General features: G+C 41.7%; 1 protein-coding gene across 2 annotated transcripts in view; it reads right to left on the bottom strand.

Annotated features, from left to right (window-relative positions):
- Window positions 1-723: 723 nt before the first annotated feature.
- The window catches only part of Htr7 (5-hydroxytryptamine receptor 7), a 112,541-nt gene continuing 92,142 nt past the window's right edge, over window positions 724-21,122 (bottom strand). Inside the window, exons 2-3 of one of the 2 annotated variants that reach the window (XM_032891885.1) lie at window positions 11,311-12,066; window positions 724-2,398 (exon numbers count right to left, since the gene is read on the bottom strand). In XM_032891885.1, coding sequence (XP_032747776.1) covers window positions 2,356-2,398; window positions 11,311-12,066 — 799 coding nt within the window. In that variant the 3' untranslated portion in view covers window positions 724-2,355. Of the gene's footprint in view, window positions 2,399-11,305; window positions 12,067-21,122 lie in introns of both variants that reach the window. The other variant, XM_032891886.1, reaches the window with a different exon arrangement.

Raw genomic sequence — 21,122 nt, 5'->3', positions numbered from 1 at the left:
AGGCTACTTATTGGACATTTTCTCCCTTTCAGTTGCTACCTTTTCCTTCCGCTCGCCTGCCTCGCATCTAAAGTGTAGTGCACACGTGGGATCCAATCCTGCGGCTACCATGAGGCAGAACGTGCCACTCAGGTATTAATGATCACGTAGGAGAAGAAGTTGGTTTGGATAGTGAAAGTCATAATAAAGAAAACAAGCAACTACAATGTCTAAATTCATCCAACCGTCTAGCCATCGGGTCCTGCCGTATGCTGTGAGGAAGGAAACTACCACTGTAGGCAACCTGCTGTAGCACTCCGGTCTGCATAGATGGCCTGACCTATGGCTGCTAGGACCCTGATAGCAAAATAAATAAATAAGGACTATGCCACTCCTATCTTTGCCCTCCCAGCAGTGCCAATCCCAACAGGAGCAAGGGACAAGTGTTGATCAAATCAACAAACACCTTTCTTATTCAAAGTTTTAGAATTGCTAAAGAGATAAATTTCTACATTGAAATGCAATTCAGGATAAACCTGGCAATTACTTTCTAGGATTTCTTTTACACGATGTCCCTAGATGCAAAGTCAGACTGCCTTCAAACGTGAGATCCTCCTGCCTCTGCTTCCTGTGTGTTAGGATTACAGGTGTGTGCCATCATTCCTACGTACCTGTTAGGATTTAGCAAGCGAGCGCACCCTATCCCCGCCAACCGTTGTAGAGCAACATATATGACATCAGACCTTTTTATTAAAAATGTTGCTTAAGTTGCTTTATTACAGCTACAAATAACCTTTATTCGATGTGATGTAATAAAACATTTTCAAATTTAACAACACGTATTTGACATAATTGTTATTTAAATTAGGAATATAAGTATATACGGTCAGTCTAGCAAATCTGCAGCTCAGGAATTTGTACACATTCTGAAAGGACAGTGCCTGCCTCCCCTTCACAGGAAAGGGGCCCTTCCCTGCTTTCATAATAGACATCAGTGACATCTGGAAGAAGTTCATAATACACTTTGGAACTCTATTTTATCCTGTGAGAGGACAGCCTTCTTAATTGTAGGAAAATAATATTCTTTTTCAGTTCCCTTTTTATCAAATAAAGGTTTTCATTCATGTCCCCCTTATAGACACGGGTACTCTTCTGAACTGTGGCTTTCCATCTCCTTCACCCAGACTACTACATAGCAACATTTAAAGGATACTATCCGCAAAGGAACCCTTTCTGCTTCCTTACCTGTCCTTAACATTGACCATTTTTATTGGTGGGAGGGGGTTAGAGGACAGAATTCATCAGGCACACATTTGATTTAAGATACAGAGAACACAGAAACAAATTCTCTACATGAAACAGAACGGTGTTCTAGAGTATTAACAATGGGGGTTCAAGTGGCCGCTAGCTCACACGATTCAAACAGTCCAGTTGGGTGACCATGTTTACACTGTCTCCAGAAACAACCGCAACTATTCATGGATTTGCTATTGTCACACTCTCTCCTCATAACACATAGTTACGGACCAACCCTGTGGGCTCCTTGCACCCTTGTGGAAGATGAGAGTGAACTACATGCCGAGAATCATGTTAATATACAATGCGGTGAGGTGGCACTCACTCATCTCCAGTTACCGTCCTCTCTGAGGAGCCTTCAGGAGTGTGACTGCAAGGAAAAGCTTGATTCAGGTTTTCTGCCTCTCTCCAACCTGAGATCTGTTCCTGAGTTACACCATAATGATAAAGGATTTGACAGTGGACATACACTGGTGGAGAGTCACAAGGACCCTGCAGGAAAGCCACAATATTTAACAGAAGCTTTGAACAAACACTGCTCTGGGGAATCGCTTGAATTAGCTGATGACTGGGTTTCTGTTTTCTAACACGGACATGCAACACGTTCAGCACGATGCTTACTGCAGCTTGCTTGGAAAGACACCCTTCTGTCATACCGCAAAATGTACTCTGTCTCATGAATGGTTCCTGAAGAGTTACCACAAAGCCTAGACTGGAAGCATGGGAATTGTGCGTTAGGATTTCCCCCCACTCTTGTGGATGTGGACTTGTGGAAAGCACCAGAAACTGCTTCCCTCCCCTCCCGAAACCCAGCTCTGTAGTGTGCTTACCGCAGAGATGACTGGCTGTCTGACACTGAGCACTATTTTCATTTAAACACAATTATCACTGATCCACAGGAAAAAAGGGAGAGGTTGTCATCTCCCCCATGATACACTTTGTACAACAGATCACCCCTCGTGACATTTCAAGCCATGCCAAGAAGACAGAAGCCATGTTCCGTTGTGCAGTCTCAGCCAATGATTTCGTTGTGTTGTGTCCACCTGCTCTGCATGAATTCATCCAGGGTTGCACTCTGGATCATGTGTCATGACCCTTTTTCCCACAGTGGTCAGAGTTTTGTCTATAAAAGAGAAGACAAGAAAATTAGCCAGACCATCAGCGTGGGTTTTCATTTTGTAGTTGGCGAGGTTTTTTTTTTTCTTTTCTTTTTTATGGTAGTCGGTGACTTCAATCATTGGTGACTTACAAGGTTTCACGAGCATCTCTAATGGGGAAGAAAATGTAATGTGCCTCTTTTTATAAATGTCAAAAGCTCTGTAAGTTAGCAAGCCTGGAAAATGTTTGAGAAGGAGCCCCAGATAAGCCATTTAGAAATCTTTTCTAATACAGATGTACCCCCAAAATGACTGCTTTCAGAAAATCTTATAAACTTTATAAAACAGTATAACCTTTTTTCTACTTGAAAATAATGACTGTTAAAAGAAAAATGCCAGTATGAGAAGAGACAGAGCAATGTCAGGGTTGGAAATATTTAAGCAAGGCGGGAGAGGAAGGGAGGAAAGGAAGCTAAACCCAATATAAAGATATATTTAAAAATCAAAGCAGAAAACCTATTTTGTAAGCTAACTAAAATACAATTTAAAAAAGAGTTGAAGAAAGGTACCTCGGGGATGGGAAGAACTGTTCTCAGGAGATGTAAGTTATTCAATGAAAAGCCAGCCCAGCACCAGGTACAGGACACATCCCTGGGAAATGTTTGGCCGGGGAGGCTTAAGAGGCACCAAAACAATACAGACTACCATCAATTCTGAGGTTGTTTTCCAAAATCAGATAAGGCTGTGCTGAGGACATCACATACTTTGTTTGAAATCAAACAGGAATTAACCTGAAAACTTCCTCCCTGATGGCTAGTTTTCATACTGCCATCTACTAGTAGATGAAAACCAATAGTCATATGTAGTTATGAATCCTTCACTCTACAGTAACTACCTACCAATGTGCCAACTGGTCTAATAGCTGCGTGATGGTTGTGGGTGGATTTGCTCTAAGGAGAGAATTCATGTCACATACTATAAACTGATCAAAGACCAATGGCTTGGTCAGCCACAGATCTAGTCATGATTACTGACTGGCTAAATAGACATGGTTTCAAACTGCCTTTTAAATATTCATGTTTACACCCATAGAGGAGTGGTACTGTCAGCCTGGGTCAGAAATGTTTTGGTTTTCGGTAGACAATAGCTAAGCAATCACATTCAAAGTCTTGGGGGTAACTGATCACTGAATACTCAACCCTCAGTAACAAACCTTCATCACTCTCTTGCCAAACCCAGGGAACACTGAAGAAGAAAGAAGAGATGGGGAAATGAGCTATGAAACACTATCATTTGGACATGGCATGAATATTACATTCATGAACTCAACAAGTGATAATCAGGGGTTGAGCAGGGTCTCACAAGGTTTAGTGGCTACTAGGAGGAGAGAAGTTATAGTCCTCTGTTGCTCTCTCTCTCTCTCTCTCTATCTCTCTCTCTCTCTCTCTCTCTCTCCTCTCTCTCACACACACACACACACACACACACACACACACACACACACACACTAAATTGTATTTCTTCCACTGAGAATCATCACCCACTTCAAACCTTGAAAGATATGGTCTAGAGATTGACCTACACAGAAGCCAGAATCCTGCTTCCCTCAAGGCCTGTCTTCTAGACTCACAAAAGTGCTCTGGGCCATAGAGAACTGTAAGCAACAGCTGAGTTAGTATCCATTCTCCTAGCACAGAACAAGACTCTCACAATGCAATACCTTCACAGGCTCTGACTTACCACAGGAGCTCTATGTTTAGGAGATGGGATAGGCAGTCATTGGCCCAGGGCTGTTTCCAGTTTAGCCTCCCTGCCCCGTGTAAGGTGTTCCTATATCTGAGTCCCTTTATCTGAAGCTCTCCTCTCAGCCCAATACTTTGTATGGGGTGTGGCAGTGACTGAATTCCCCTGCCAGTAGACTCCATTTCCCCATTAGACAAAAATCTCTAACTTTGAGCCTCAACCTCACACAATACTTTGTGAGAGCAATGGCTGTATTTCAACCAAGCCCTACTCCCACAGGCTTGTTGGAATGAAAATAAGACATGTCCTCAACTAATGATGCTCCAGAGACATTTCTAGCCTGGGACCTTTGGTTCTTCTAACCCAGTGGAAAGAGCACACCCAGCATCCTTTAACTCGGTTTTGCTCCCACTAGCCCTAAACTCTACTGAGTTCCTCCTGGCCTCAGTCCAGCATCACCTCCAGAGTCTATCTTTCCTTGTCACCCACCTGCAAGCCACGGTGATGATGCCAGGTTCCGGAGGGCTCACACATCTTTAGCCTCCCTCCTAGTGTCATTGACATCTTCCTAGTACACCCTGCCCCCCCAGTCACAGACAGACCTTGCCTTTAACATTAGCCTCATTACACAGAGCCCTTCTGCTGTTAGTACAGTCTTCTTCTTCTGTTGTACCCACTATAATCTAATATCACTCCTGTCAAAAATACACCTCACTGCCTGGACTAACACCATCCTACCCAACATCCTAACATGACTAAAGACACGTTCCAGATCCCTTGCCCACCTCCATCCATATATGAAGCAACTGTCACTGGACTGTACTATTCTTGAGCACTGAGCAACCCCTATGCTATGTCCCCCACATTTCTTCTTATTCAAAGCCTACTACCTAGACAGCACTTCTTCCATGATTTTAACATGTAAACAATCCTTTGAAGAATGCCCCCAGGGGTGACTTTTTTATTGTGTACTTTTCTGTACTGTTTGACTTTACATTGTGCTACCCGTACTTATTACCAACTAAGGGGAGAAAGAAAAACAAAGAAAGAAGTAAAAGAGGATAGGGCAGGGCTGGGGTTCATTGGATAAGTTTATAACATTTCTGAGGCCCCTTTCTTTGATCCTCAGCATTGAATAAGATACTGCATAGAACAATGTTCTTCCTACTTTATCATAAGGCTAAAACTCTAGGTAACTGCAAAGCAGGAAGCGAAGATGTTATTGCTATTACTAGTTGATGATGTAATAAAGACGAAGCACTGAACTTGAACTTCAGACAATTAATGATGAAGAAAATATCCCCATGAGAGACGTAAAAATGCCCAGGGAATAGCAAGCTCTTTGTTTGCTTCTGTCATTAAGGCAGAGACCCATCACAGACCCCCAGGATTGCCTGGATGTTTTCTTCCCAATTTCCCCCGGGATGTAGTTCACTTCATTTCTTTTAAATTACCCCTTTCCACAAAGGAAGCATGCAATCAGGTTGAATTCCAAAGCTGCAGCCTAAAGCCGGGAGCAGCAAATTGACAGAATTCATGGCAGAAACCCAAGGTTTTTCTTCGAGGCATCAGTGCAAGAGCCACTGCAAATGACAGGGATTATAGGAGGTTCTTTAAAGAGAAAGACAATACAGCCACCAAGGAGAAGTCAGGAGACAGAAAGAAAGAGCTGCTTCAAAACAATCCCATGATACTCTTTTAGAGCAAAGTATTTTAAAAAGCTGCCTTTTAGTGCTATTCATAAACGATGTCAAAGAACAAGTACTCGTGACATGATAGTTAAAAAACTATTTGTGGCAGTTCAAGTCCATGAGTAAAATCATTCAAACAAAGAGAAAGAAAGAATCCTTGCGTGTGTCACGTAGTTACATTTTTTAGTACCTTTATTGAAACACTTAGGAAATAGTGAAAGGCTTAAAAATAGATAGTAGCGAATTAAAATTACCAGTGCAACAGAATTCACAGCTTTAATCCCTGCATTCATTCCGTTACCCCAAGGAAAATTCTCGAGTGCCTGCTGGACTCCTGAGGCTCTGGTCATGCTGATTAAGAAAATGGGAAGGAATGGGTAAATATTTGAAAGTAACAACATACAGTCTAGATTGTTTACACAGAAAAAAAAGAAGGAAATCGAAGCGTAGAAGAAAAATAAAGGAGCCAAGAAAGCTGAGCAAGAAGCAAAAGTAATCCTCACGTGAACCCAAATAGCTAGGTTGGAAGAAACAGGCTGAAGAAGTTATAGGGAATTTCCCAGAGTCCTTAGGGTGGCCGCCAGATGTGTGAGGGAGCATGGGAAAGTAGGAGGAGTCTAAGGTTTCGCCTTTACTGTGGATTGGATGTCTTTTTCACTCTTCTAGAGACTAGTGATTAGTTACGTTATCACTCAGACTTGTTGAGTATAACCCTAGAAGCCACCCGACCTAATAATATCAAAGAGCAAGTCCGCAAAACATGAGGTTTCAAAAAGCAGCAACATCTGTCAAGTCAAACGGGTTAACAGCTTTCCAATTAGTGTTTGCTTGAATGTAACTATGCCCTGTAGACCATGTAGGTTCTTACTCTGGTTGAAAGTATACTTTGCGATAAAGTATCACGAACCTTAAGAAGACCTAAACCCACAGGAGTGTGAGCTTCTAGAAATAGAGTATTACATGATCCTCTTCCCACCCCTGCCATGCCTGGTGCTGTATCTCATACACAGAAAGACAGTCCAGTGTTTCTAGAACACCAGTGAAGAAACTCTACATCCAGCCTTTTGATTCTTCCTACACTGTCCCACTGAATCAGTGCCCCCTACTCTGATGGCCCTATCCACTGGCTACGGAAGACGTGGATGACTTACTTCCATCCGCAGCAGAGTTCCCAAACCTCTCACCTTACAAGTTAGGTAAATCTTTTCTGTGGGAGGCTGTTGTGTGCACTGTAGGGTAACTGACAGGCTCCCTGACCTACACCAGATGTAGGTGGCGGTTAACATCCAGACACATTCTAGTTATGACAACAAAAATATCTCCAGACATTGAAAACCATCTCCAGGAGAGAAGGCAAAAATTCCTCTGAATTGAGAATTTATTGCCTATATTTAAGTTCCAAATTCTTGGGGGCTGGCATAAATCATTAGTAACACTTTCTATGTTGTACCTTCTCTGAGCTCCAACTGTTTTCTCCTTCTAGAGTCTAGATCTCAGTCTGTCCTTTGCATAAGCTCCTAAATTGGTGGCTCTATGTAAATGTCCCTCTGTGCACTGTTAGTTATAACTGTGTTGACTAGCCTCAAGGATGTTCCTTTGAGGAAGTCTTAACTGATTAGTAGAAGCACTAGACACATTTGTTTCTCCTTTGATTAACACAGTTTCCTACCTGTGACTTTCATCATTACAAAACGAGGCTGAGTGATCTTGTGCAGTGGTGGATTCAGGCCGATAGCATGAAATATCATAAAGTTGTAGTTTATAAGAATGTTCTTTATGGTTAGAGACTAGAAAGTCCATAATTGGTTAATTTGGTATCTGGTGAGGCTCTCTGTCTCCTTCATAAACAAGCTCCCTCTGTTCCATTTATAAAGGTCCTCGTACCATTCATGGGAGCTCTTCCCTCATGACCTAGTCACCCCATAGAGTCCCCACATTTTGATACTGCCGCGTTAGAGTCTGTATTTCAACATAGAAATTTGAGGGGAAATACAAGTATTCGGGTCACAAAAGTATACATGTAGACTTTCTGTGTAGAAATACATGCACAACAGCAAGAATGGTGTTGTGTTTTATGAACCCACCATAGTGTATGACAGTCATATAAACAAATTGAATATGAATCTCCTAATACTGGGGCTGATAACAAAACTGCCTGGTATAGAGCTCAAAACGGCTGCCTTGTGAACGCTATATAGTAGTTCTGACTGTAAATACACCCCAAAGTTGTGAGATATTTTTAGGCCAACAATCTTACCTGATCTGCTTATCCTTCATGGTTATAAATTCAAACTGAGAAAGATGTAATCGGGCACCATAATTCTCTCTTAAATCAAGGGACAACAGACTATTGCCTGTGGGCCGAATCCAGCTGGCCGCCGTCTCTTCTGTAAATTAAGTTTTGTTGGGACATACCCATATCCTCTTGCTTGCTTAAGTGTATGACAGTGGAGGAGCTAAGCAGTTTCAGGGGAACCATATGGTTTCCAAAAGCTCGAAACACTGCTGTTTGGTCCCTCACCATGTAAGTCTGCTGACCCTGTCTAGGGTTAACAGGAAACAGCACCCAAATCTTGGCATTAGCTGAGGACAGGCAGACAAGAATCCTTGTGCTTTATTTGAGCTGATTTATTTTTATGAAGGGTACAGTAGCATGAAGCTGAAAGCACTTCTGAACACAGGCTCCCTGGGCTGAGATCCAACTCTATCAATCTCATCTGAAGGACCGTGGGGAAATGGCTTGGTCTCGCCAAGCTCTTCTTTTATCATCTTCAAAATGGAATGGAAAAAGCTACCCCATCACACAGTTTCGAAGATGCAGTGTTCTCAGTGGAGTGTCTGTCCATTCACGTGGGCTATTATTTCAAACAGGAAAACCTGCTCGTGTTACTTTTTTTAAAAAAGTTAACTATTCTTATACCTTAATTATCTGTGAATTTAATACCTAATCAGTTAAATTATCCTTAAGGTGAACTGATGAGACCTGTAAATAGAGAGATGACAGGGACATCATCTGCCCTCTCCTAATTTTCACACCAGCTACCGAATGGGACCTCTAAGCACTAGCCTCGAACACTTCTCTGCCCTTCACGCCATTTCCAAAGACTTTGCTCATACACATTCTGCACTGTGTTTCTCCTAAGAAATAAAACCAACCCACTTTCCTCTCTCTGGATAAACAATCCCAATGCCGGTCAGAATAACCTAGCTATTTGTCCTAAGAAATAGCTGTTTCCACGGGATACAGCAGTACACAGACTAAAATAGGTTACCCATCTAACACCCCACTTTCCCCTACTTACTGATGCAAAGCTATTTTATCTAAAAAAATGTGTAGCTGTCATCAGTTCTCCTTAAACTGTCTTAAACCTTAAAACCACCCAGTTCAAGCCCTAAGTCTTTCTTATCAATGACCCAGCTCTATTTCCTGTATCTGAGAATTTCCTGGGATTCTGATTGGATGGGGCCCTCCCACTGTACAGCATGTATAACAAACTCAGCTCACTTAAAGTAAGAAAGACATCCTAGTTATCTTGTTAGCAAGTTGGTGTCCACTGTTCCTAGGTCCTCCATGTGGTACCTCTTCACTATCTCAGACTAAACTCAGCCAACGGGTAGACTTACATGACGATTATGGGTGCATGCGTGCATTTACTGGGATGATCCTTTGGTGAGGATGTGATCATAATTATCATACATCAGTTACCCTGAGCCACCAGGTAATCCCCTGAGAACTCGGTAGCTAGCCATGACCATTAATATTCTACAAATGCCGGGCACAGGAGTAGACTATGAAAATAGAAATCTAAGTTATAGCTCCTCCCCTAAGAATGTCAAAGTCAAGCTGAAGGGGTTTGCAATCCCATAGGACGAACAACAATTTCAACCAGCCAGATCCCCCCTAGAGCTCCCAGGGACAAAACCACCAACCAAAGAGTACACATGAAGGGACCCATGGCTCCAGCCACATATGTAACAGAGGATGCCCTTGTCAAGCATCAATGGGAGGAGAGACCTTTGGTCCTGTGAAGGCTCAATGCCCCAGTGTAAGGGTGGCAGGGCAGGGAGGAGGAAGGGAGTAGGTGGGTGAGCAGGGGAGCACCCTCATAGAAGCAGGGGGAGGGAGGGTGGGATTGTGGGTTTCCAGAGGGGAAACCAGGAAAGGGGATAACATTTGAAATGTAAATAAAGAAAATATCCATTAAAAAAAGAATTTCAAAGTCAGGGGTGACAAATATCCATTAAGTGGGATCGTATAAATTTAAAGGCTCCAGGAATCGCTCATAATGAGTGTTCTAACCAGATGTTTCGTGCTCCTTTTTAAATGCCGCCTTTTGTATAGTGGGTGATCTGTGGATGTATTGTGAACGTGCGTATGTATGAGTATACAGAACAGAAGTAGAAATGAGTACTGTGACGCAGCACCCAGCTCGAGAGCCAGACTAGCTATGCTCCAACAATGTCCCATTCTAAGACAAACACATTCTAGTATTTGGAAGGCATGTGGTCCTGGGATTGAGGCTATGTGGAATCTAGACTTAGTTGTGACCTAAGTGTAGGGCATGTCACTCTCACAGACAAGCTGACAGGGAGGCTCCCCTGGAGGCAGATCCCTCACCCTTCTCAGTTCATCTCTCTTCCCACTCCTCGGTGCACAGGATCTACGATCTCATCCCAACCTCTTTTCCATTCAACTGCCTAACCTCCTCTATGTCATTTTATTTTTACTTTAAAAAGGGCTTCATTTTACATGCTCATCACCCGACCATCTTGCCTCCCTCCTCTGTGGCAATATCACATTTATTAATATGTGAGTTACTTTTGAGGCTCCCAAGTTCTCATCACCATCAGCCCGTTGTAGTACATTTCAGATCTCAACTCCCTTCATTCTCTGGAGTGTCAGGAGGGGGTCCCAGACAAGGTCAAGAACTGAACAACTCCAGCACCAATCAGTTCACAGCTACTGTGACAGGAAGGGCTTCTCAACAGCTCAGTACCTGTTAGAGCCTTGTCCCAGCATGACATCTCCTGTATGCATGGAGATTCCATACCAGAAAAAAAAATCACATCTGCTTCCTCCCCCCCAAAGAGGCATTTCTGTGGGAAATATGAGATCACCAAAAATAGTTTCACAAAAATGGAAGTACAGAAGCAATTAAAACGGTGATGTCATAGGAATTCAGCTTCACAGATGGACGTATCGAGATGTTATTTATGATGAAAGAAGTGGAGACTATCACCTCCCCTGTCACCAGGCATATGAAATAAATTCATCAGCAGACAGTCTCATCTTCCCATTCAAACACCAACCTGTCTTGGGGTTTTTTAAACCCTATCCTGAGTGGAAGAAAGAATTCTTAATTCACACCTGATGTCTGGTTGTTAACAGCAACAACAACAACAATAACAATCTAGCCACTGATGCACGGGGTTTTCTCCAACATTCAAGAAGCTTCATGAAAAGGGGAGGGGAATAAAGGGATGGTAGTGATAAATGACCTTACAGCACAAACTCGGATCTCTCGGGCCTCTCAGCAAGTTTCAGGGCTTCATGCATGCCTGCAGCAGAGAGCTTCCGGTTGATATTCCGGTACTGGCACTGGAGTAGGCTACGATAGGTGGTCCTCAGGTCCCGGTTGAAGAAGGCATATATAAAAGGATTAATGAGAGAGTTTGCATAGCCCAGCCACAGACATGTCCTCTCCACCCACAGAGGAATGCAGCTACAGGAGGTGCCACAGATAAAGGGGCGGGCTGTGGACAAGAGGAAAAACGGCAACCAGCACACAGTGAAGGCTCCCACGATGATCCCCAAGGTAGTGGCTGCTTTCTGTTCCCGCTTGAAGATGGAGATGTTTTTCCTTTCGTGTTTGAGCAGTCTCGAAAGGTTCGCACACTCTTCCACCTCCTTCTGGAGCTTCACCACACCATTCAGGGAGATGACACTCTCCGGCTGCACGCGTGGGAAGCCTGGGAACTTGTGTTTGGCTGCACTCTTCCTGGCGGCCTTGTAAATCTGATAGTACATGAACAGCATGACGGACATGGGGATATAAAACGCCACCGCAGTGGAGTAGATCGTGTAGCCAAAATCCTGGCTGATCAAGCACACTTTGTCATCGTTCACATTCTGAGCCCATCCGAAGAGAGGAGGTAAGGTGATGGAGGCAGAGAGCAGCCAGACCGACAGAATCATTTTGGCCATACATTTCCCATTTTGCCTCACGGGGTACGTGAGGGGTCTCGTGATCCCAAGGTACCTAGCAGAGAGATGGAAAGATAAGAACTGAATACAGTCATCACTGGCCACCCACGGAGTGCTACCAGCCAGGCCCTAGTAGCAATCCTCACAACAGCCCAGTAGAACTGTTACTTCCATTTTGCAGAAAGGTAAACTGAGGCACCGGTACCTTACCTGTCTTAGTCCATGTCATTCCTTTAGACTGAAGCACCGCCAAGTGTTAAGTACCCTTTTGGAAAAGTTTGCCCACGCTCTACTTACACCTTGCAGATGCTGATAGCCTAAGCAGCCAAGGAAATAAAGATGAGTTGCCTGCCCTCTCCCAGTGACAACCCTCATTAAAACCAGGCAGGGCTAAGACATCGCTCCTCAAGTGCAAAGTTGTGGCACATCTTCTCAGCTTAGTAAGGGGTCTGCCACGCTGATATTACATGAGCCCTCATCTCCACAGTCGTAACTCCAGCCAGCTTTTAATGTCCCCTTTGCAGCGGAAAACAGGTGTACCCATAGGATCACAGGTTTGTGAGCAGTCTGAGAACTCTTAAACTTTGCAGATGGAAGCAGGAAGTGGTTATTTTTATTGCCATAAAATTCACAAAACAGCAACACCAGAGGATCACTCTTTGAAATTAAAAGCAGCTTGCCTTGTGCAGTTTTGAGTTGGATCACAAAAAAAGGGGACCATTCTCATAAATGGTAGGCAAATCCAGGGTCTTCCCCATGTATGCTTCTAGAGAGATAAAGAACGGGTCTATGTTTTACTTTTTTAACCAGGTATTAACAATAACAATGCCAAAGGGACAAAGCTGTCAGACAGACAGAAACATACACAGTGAACTGTTTGACCAAAGAGTTAATATTTGTAAACATTTGGAATTTCCCTGTTATTTAATTGTCTCGAGAAGAGCTCGCCATTCTGTTGGCTTTTTTTTTTCTCTTCCCTTATGCACTATAGAAGCGTGTGTGGAAGTAAGAGTTTTTGGCTCACGAACCAACAGCTCTTTTTCTGAAAGTTCTCAATTAGTTAAAAACTATTAAAAAAAATCTGCTAGTGCTCCTGGTGCTTAAGTTATCCCACAGAAGTTCGAAAGTCATGCTCTTTTTCAGTGAACATTATTGTGTTGCTGCACCATTTACAAAACAGAGATGCAGTAAAAACACACAAGTCAGATTCGCTTGTTCACCATGAGTATCTTCAGCAAGTATTCCATTTCTGGAATTGGCTCTAAGATCCTCAGACAGCAAAGTTGTCCAAATTCTTTACATGGATATCACATAATCTACACACACACACACACACACACACACACACACACAGAGCTGATGACATAAATCATGTCTGGATGACTCATAACACCTAGTAAGATATAAACACTGTGTAGATGGTGTGCTGCCATAGTGTATTGGTAATCCTGGCAAGAAAACAAGTCTGTGCACATTCAGGACAGATACAGTCATCATAGGCCAAACCATTTGGCATATAAGCTGTGGTTGGCTGGGTCTACCAAAGGAGAAATCACAATACATTGTTGTTTTGTGTCCACCATATTAACATGTTGACCAGACAGAGCTGTTCACATGCCAGGCACTTCATAAATGTGGAGTGCATAGCAGTAAATTAAGATGACGAAAATCTTTGAAAGCAGCATAATGTGCAAGCCTGAGGAACAGAGGGAAGGGCTACAGCCTGAGTAAGTAGAAAGGGATTGTCTGTGCCTTCCAGGGACTTAGGCGTCATTCCATAGTTTCCTCATTTCACAAGCTTTGCTGCCTCCATTCCTAGTAAAACTTATGCATAACCATGGGCTTATCAACTGAAGTTAGGGCCATGTTTTGACTCCCCAAAGGGTAAAAAGGGCAAACGAGAAGCACCCACTCACACTACAAAGACCAGGGCACCCCAAGAAAGGCTCTCAAGCAGCTGCCACAGTTGCCACCATGATGGGTGAATCGTGATGGAGACATGGGAAAGATGGAGTTGCAATGGAGAGATAAGAAAGTGAAGCCAAGCGGTTTGTACACTGTGGAGAATGTAGAACCAGAGACTCAACTGGGGTGAGGAGCAAGCAGCTATGAGGAGCCTGTGTAACCAACTGAGGCCATACTGAGGTCCTGGCCCAGGCCGCTCCAAGGACATTGGCTGGGTCCGTGGTCCTACTGCAGCTGAAGTCTGTGCCAGTATCTGTGGCCCAAGTGACCACCAAAGGTCAAGTGGGTGTCCATTGCTTGACTGCCACTGGAAACATCTGGGTGTCTGCCATGTTGCAGGGGGTGGGGGAGGTGTACCTACAATCTGAGTGGCCTGAGCTGCCTCCTGAGGTGCAGTGCGTGGTTTTTGGTAGTTCAATAGGTGATGGATGTTTACTGTCATTTTATGGGGGTTGGATACAAGTCCTTAATGGTCTTAGTCAGGGAGGATACAAAGTAAAGGATGTTAGATTCAGGGAAGACTCTATTTCTTTTTTTTTCCCCTCTCTCCTTCTCTCTTGCCTATCTACTATTGGGGGGAAAGGGGTGAGCAGGGATAAAAAGAAAATAGATTATCAAATCTACTTTTAGATTTAAAAGCATTCACCAGTCAAATAATTTACATTCGTATGGATTCTGTATATTGATACAAAATTAATGTATCAATGTTTGATACAACATACTGTATATGTTTCAACTCTTGTTTAGGTATTTGATCTATGCAACCCATTTAAAAGTGTAATTAAAGTTCTAGTTCTTGAAAGCTACTGTTATAAACTGTTTAGGATAATTAAGAAGTGCAATTAAGTATTTAGTCTATCAAGCTTACAGTCATGTTAGATACTTGTATACTTAATTGCAAGGCCATGCTTTCGAGGTTGAACAGATAGTAAACAGGAACAAGTTGTTTGTTTGTTTGTTTGTGTTTGTTTGTTTGTTTGTTTTTGTTTTTGCCTATTCAGATCTACTATAGGTAGAGAGGTAGTCTCCAAAAACCTCAGAGATCAACAAAATATGACATTTGAAGACCTTTAATTAATAAAAGGAATTCTTTGATGGAGAGACATATCAGCTCCTGGAACAACCCCTGGAGTGAAAATCTCTGGTTTCATTGGAGACTCAGTTATGTTGTGTGATGTTTTTCTGTAAGCTGTCTTAGGAGAGGGTGTTTTCCTGAGGCAGACATGTGAGAGGACGAGTGATGTTTGGAAAGGGTTTAAGTTGAAGAACCCAATAGACAGTGAATGACGCTCTTGCGTTGGTTCACCTTGCAACACTTCTCTGGTCTTTGATGACAATGCTCTTGCATTTGTATTCCTTGGAGCACTTTGCTGGTCTTCACTGATCTTTGTTTATCATGACTTCATAGAGAGAAACTCGCCAAAGAACTTACAGTATTCCTGCTGCCTCTTGCCACTTCATTGACTCATGTCAAGTCTGCAGAACCTCACAGTTTCTTCTGGACCAGGCTTCTGCTACTGATTAGTGTTTGGTGTTTGACGATTGGACTGATTGCTACTGATTCTCATTTGATGATTTTTGACTGGACTACTGATTTCCTGACAATGAAGATTTGGAATTGCCCTCAAAGAACTGCTTCCTAAATAGGTTCACATCGCTCTGATCCTACTAACCACCTTTCTCTCCTATTTCTGGTCAGCAGGCTAGAAGGGAGGCTGAAGTGTTTAATAACCCTTACTTAAGTAGATTTTGAAAAATCAAAGCCTACACACTCTCATTCCATTTCAATGAGAATCAAAAAATAAAAATAAAGTTTGCTTCAAATGTAGCAAGCTAGCCACTGGGGAAGAAGATGCCCTTGCCTCAAGTGCAGACAGCATGCTCTCTATGCTCTCTAAACTGTAGACAAGCAGGACATGGAAAAAGTCAACTACCAAGCTTCTCAAGAATAGGATAGGCAAGCCCTTCAATAATCCCTGCCTCACAGGAAAGTCTGATAGATATCCTGGGCCAGAAGACCAATGATGATGCCCCAATCCAGAAGAACATTGGGTGACTGATAAAATAACCAGCAACATCTGTAATTTTATACTTTTGGAAGCTGTATGCTCTGTACTCCCTGTTTACTCAAGCAATATTTATACTTCTCAGGATTCTTGTAGAGTTGAAGACTAGATAGTTATAGTCTCACAATTAAGCCTAAGTTGTTTGGGATTTAAGACAATAATTTAAGGTCTAAGAATACATTTTTAGGTTAGTAAATATGGATTATGATACAAAGTGAATAAGGTGCAGAATTTTGAATCCACTATGATGGAGAATGGAGTACCTTCTCCCAAGATTATCAAATACAAATGGACTGGACATTGTGCATGTAGATAGTTTTCATAATTGCTCATATTGTGTACAGTTTGTTGCTGTTGGAGGAAAAGCCTTTTATTGGACTAAAAGGGGAAATGTAAGGATGATCTCTTGTGCACTGTGTTAAAACATCACCTATCAATAACAAGTTGGATGATGTAGAGCAAAGCAGGGGAGAATAGGCCAGATTTTGAGGGAAGAGATAAGAACTCTGGAAAAGAGTGAAATGCTGAAGGATTTGCCACCCCGACTCAGAGGAAGTGATACTGAGGAGAGTTAACCAGCCACATGGCAGACTTAGATTAGTACTAACAGAATAATTGAGTTATGACCTAGTGGGAAACAATGCCTAGCTCTAAGTTATTAATTAATTATTGTTTATTAATTAATATAGTCTCTGTGTTGTTATTTGAGAACTGGGCAGACAAGAAAAACCCAGAGGGTTACAGGAAGCTATTCCCTTCATGAGAGATGAGAAGAGAAATGGAGGTGACAGGAAACTAGGTACGACCTTCAAAAGCATAACCCAGTTCCTCCAGCTACTCCCAGCTCAGTTTCAAGAACTTGAAATAGCGCCACCTTCTGGGGAATAAGCATACAACACATGAGCCTGAGGAGGACACTCCATATCAAATTGTAGCAATGCTTTATCTGAAATTCAACTTTAAGTGAGCCTCCTGTGTACTCTCTGATCTTCACTGATGGTCAACCAAGAACAACAGACACACTGCGTGATAACTGATTGAAGGTTGATCCTTGCAGGTATAGCTTGTCTAACGTAACACTTTAAGACTATAATTACCAAACAGTTACCAAGCACTTTGTATGAAAGATATATTTTTTTGAAAATCTATGTCATGTATTCCTAATGTACTTCTGTATAGTTATATACATGTGTACTTACCTGGTAGACAGTCTCTGTAGAGAATACTTCTGGTTCTAGTTTGTTTCTGCATTTTTGGTTACAAAAACTACATAATGGTCTTAAAGGAAAATAAATGCCTGTAATCAAATGCTTCGCTGCAAAAGGAATAAATACAGAGAAGAAGGGTGAAAGGAAACATGAAATAGAATTTGTGTTATGTGGAACAATCCCAGTTGCAAGCTATGGTAACAAATATCCAGAAAATCTTTTAAATAAAAAAATAACCCCCCAAAAAAGTACCTTGGCACTGATAGGAGCCTCAAGATTAAGCTGATCTTGCCATAAAGCTGAATGGAGTTGTCCCATTATGTGTACATATAGATCCGTTTTAACTTAACCCTCCAATACAAGATTCCCCAAGAGCTAGAGAACTGAGCCTAGTTCACACAGTTTCCAAGGTGATCACGAGGTAGCACGGACAGATCGCCCAATACCTACTTATGGGGTGAGGGGTTGATTTAGTGAGTGAAACCTCCAAGAAGGCAATAGAATTGCTCAGGACAAGAAGCTACATTTTATTTGGATGGCTGCAAAACAAAAAAAGTTAGCACTCCCAGAATTCACAAATTCTTGACCACTTATTAAATGCGGTTCTTAACCATTTATTAAATGTTTTCTTCACACACACCCAGCCAGATGAAGAAACTATACCTCAAGCTCATTTGAAAATACAGTCTCTCCCCTGTCTACGTAAGTATAGAGAATTCACAAATATCTGTGATCAGAGATTGACCAATTGAGTGCTAGACGATATCTCAGAACGCTAGAGAAGAATGCCTACTCATACTCGTTAGCACACTTAACTAATATATTTCAAGGGTAGAGGCCATAGTCTGCTCTCAGGGCACAAATCATGTTCCATAAACACTGTCATGCTTTGGCTGCATGTCCTTAAGTTCTTAATTCACACTCTACAATAAAAAGGTTGCTGCTCCCACCAGACTTCATTTGGTAAAACTTTAGAAAGTTAAAATCAACTGACAGGTAACATACAAACCCCTCAAGTGTTCCCTAAAACTTCTGGATATAAAATAAATAAACGAAAACCAACACCTTGGGTGTAGATTATTAAAATTTAAATACTATAAAGAAGATTACATTCTTTAAAATGAAAATATTTTAAATATTATCAGTTTTTAAAAATAGTCAATTCCTACAAAAAGAACTTAGAGTGCCATTAAAATCCATAAAAGAACACTTAAATCCATGAAGAAAAAAATTTTTTCTTTAATAAGACTATCTAGTACTATGGAAGTGCCAGTTTTCCGTTAACAAACTTATAAACCTCATACAGCCCCAGTGGAATAACAGGCCAGGACTCCTGTTAACTTGGCCAAATGACTTCACAGTTTGGGTCAATGTGTAAAAATGGACATGTAACCTGAAAAGAATATTAAAGTGATAGCTATCTCACTGAAGCTACTGTAAAAGCCACAGAAATGAATTGTCCTTTTACAAAAGCAGGAAGGTACAGGGCTGCACCTTGATGGTGGAGTTTTTACTTAACATGGACAAGACGCCGAACTCAATTCAAAACACCATGAAAACTGAAAACTTCAACACAGTAGACCCCGTGAGTCACTGCTTCTTGGACTGTTTGGTTAAGAGCAAATGTGAGATGTCTCATAAACTGGTTCAAATATATAGGGGGGAGTATTAAAGAGAGACATTTTAAAATCAGTAATAAGAGGTTAAATAGAAGTGCATTGTAATAGCTTACTGGAAAGCAGAATAAAAGCAACACTTGCTTATTCTCTTTCGCCTAATTAAATATAATCCCAGGGGGTCAAACATTATTATGCCAAAAATTAAACTGAAGTCTACAATGAGAAAATATATGGATTCCTTCAACATAGCAATGATGGCATAAGGTTCTGTATGATACAAAATATTGAACTATAAATGATATATTTATAATTTTTTACTTTTTTAGATGATAGGATACTTTAAGTTGTTAAATATAAATGGACTGGACATTATAAATGTAACTCTTAACAGTTTTCACAATTGTTTCAAAATTATTTCTACCGTATATGGTTTATTGTTATTTTAAAAAGAGCCCTTCATTAGACAAAATGGGAAAATATAAGCACAATTATTTTGTACACCATATCCTGATCTGGCCTCCAGGGGCACATGCATGAATATATATGTGCAATACACACATACAGAGACACATCACATACACACATCACACAAGTATAAACAAACAAATCTGGAAAATTAACAAGTGACATTTATTTAAATTTTAAAATCACTACAGGAACAACTAAAAGTCAAACAACAAACATCTCCAAATAGCTCCAGCCCTTGCTGCAGACCCAGGGGACAGATCAGTTATAACCAGTTCTCACCAGTTCTGAACTGGGGATGGTGCATTTCTAGGACCTCATTAGAGCAGTGTTTGGTTTTGGTTTTGGTTTTTCTGAGCAGTGGACAGCAGTTAACACAGAGCTGATCAAGGTGCAGAGGCAAATGACTATAGCATGCTCATCCACAAATGGGACATCCATCCCACCCCTCACCAAAGCTAAGGAGCCATCATGGGAAAAGCAGTGGATAGGTTGTAAGAACCAGAAGTCAGGCAGAACCAGAACGAATCAGTACCTTCTGAGCATGTCAGGACCACTACTTCTGAAGTCCTAGAAGCTCACGTTGCTTACACAAGATCTGAATAAGATTAAGCCAGGCAACATTCAAGCATGGAGAGGAAGAGGCTCATGAGTCCCCACCCCTAACTAAAGAGCTATTGGCAATTCTGGGGGAGGGAAAGCCAGTCTTCTTTAAGGATATAGTTCCTAGCATGTTGGCTGTGCTCCAGTTGATGGCTCTACGCTCAGAAAGATATGGTCGGCACAGATTGGAGTTGATGGGTTAGTACATATTTTCAAGTGGACAAGAAGTTTGAAGATGAGCAGATGGGGGTCAATATGTAAGGAGTTAAGGGAAGAAGTTGAGGGAGGGTTAACAAAATCAAGATGCGTGACTATGAATTTTTTGCAAGAATAAAAATAGTTTAAAAAATGATAGTCAAACAAAAAATGGGATTCAAATTACATTATTTCACTTCTCACAGAACTCTGGTGAACAATAAAAATTCCAATGAAATTGTTAAAGTAATTGACTGTGGTGGTTTAAATAAGTTTGGCCCCCATAGACATGTGTTTGAATGCTTGGCCCACAAGCAGTGACACTATTAGGAGGCATGCTCTTGTTGGAATAGATGTAGCCTTTTTGGAGGCTCATCGTGGGGTTGAGCTTTGAGGTCCTATGCTCAAGCTCTGTCTAGTGTGGAAGAAACCTTCCTGTCCGATGCCTTTGGATAGAGATGTAGAACTCAGCTCCTTCCCCAGCACCTTGTCTGCCTTCATGCATCCATACTTCCTACCATGATGATAATGGACTGAACCTCTGAAACTGTAAGCCAACCCTATTTAAATGTTATCCTTTACAAATGTTGCCTTGGTCATTGTGTCTTTCACAGCAATGAAGCCCTAACTAAGACACTGACCAAAGAAGAAATTACTAGCAGTCAATAAACACTTACAAATATGTAAATCAAACTCTTTGATTATTTATAATCAAAGAGAAGCAAATTTTGAGTTGTGGCATATACTCTGATCCTGTGCCAAGGTGTAAGAAAGACAAAATCTATACTGGAAAACTGGGGGAGCAGGAACTCCATGGCTCTGCTACAAGAGAGGACTGAGACTTAAGAGAGGAGAGCAATTTGTCCATTGACGTGCGTCATTATTTATCCTTTGGCTCAGAAACCAGACTTTGAAGAATTTGTCTTGAGACAGTTGTGCAAAACCAAATGACTAGTTTACAACCATGTTAACAAAAGACAGAGGGGAAAA

This window comes from Rattus rattus, chromosome 2 (genome assembly GCF_011064425.1).
Source record: "Rattus rattus isolate New Zealand chromosome 2, Rrattus_CSIRO_v1, whole genome shotgun sequence".
Lineage (NCBI taxonomy): Eukaryota > Metazoa > Chordata > Mammalia > Rodentia > Muridae > Rattus > Rattus rattus.
The sequence above is the reverse complement of the archived record's forward strand: the minus strand, read 5'-3'. Positions and strand labels throughout refer to the sequence as shown.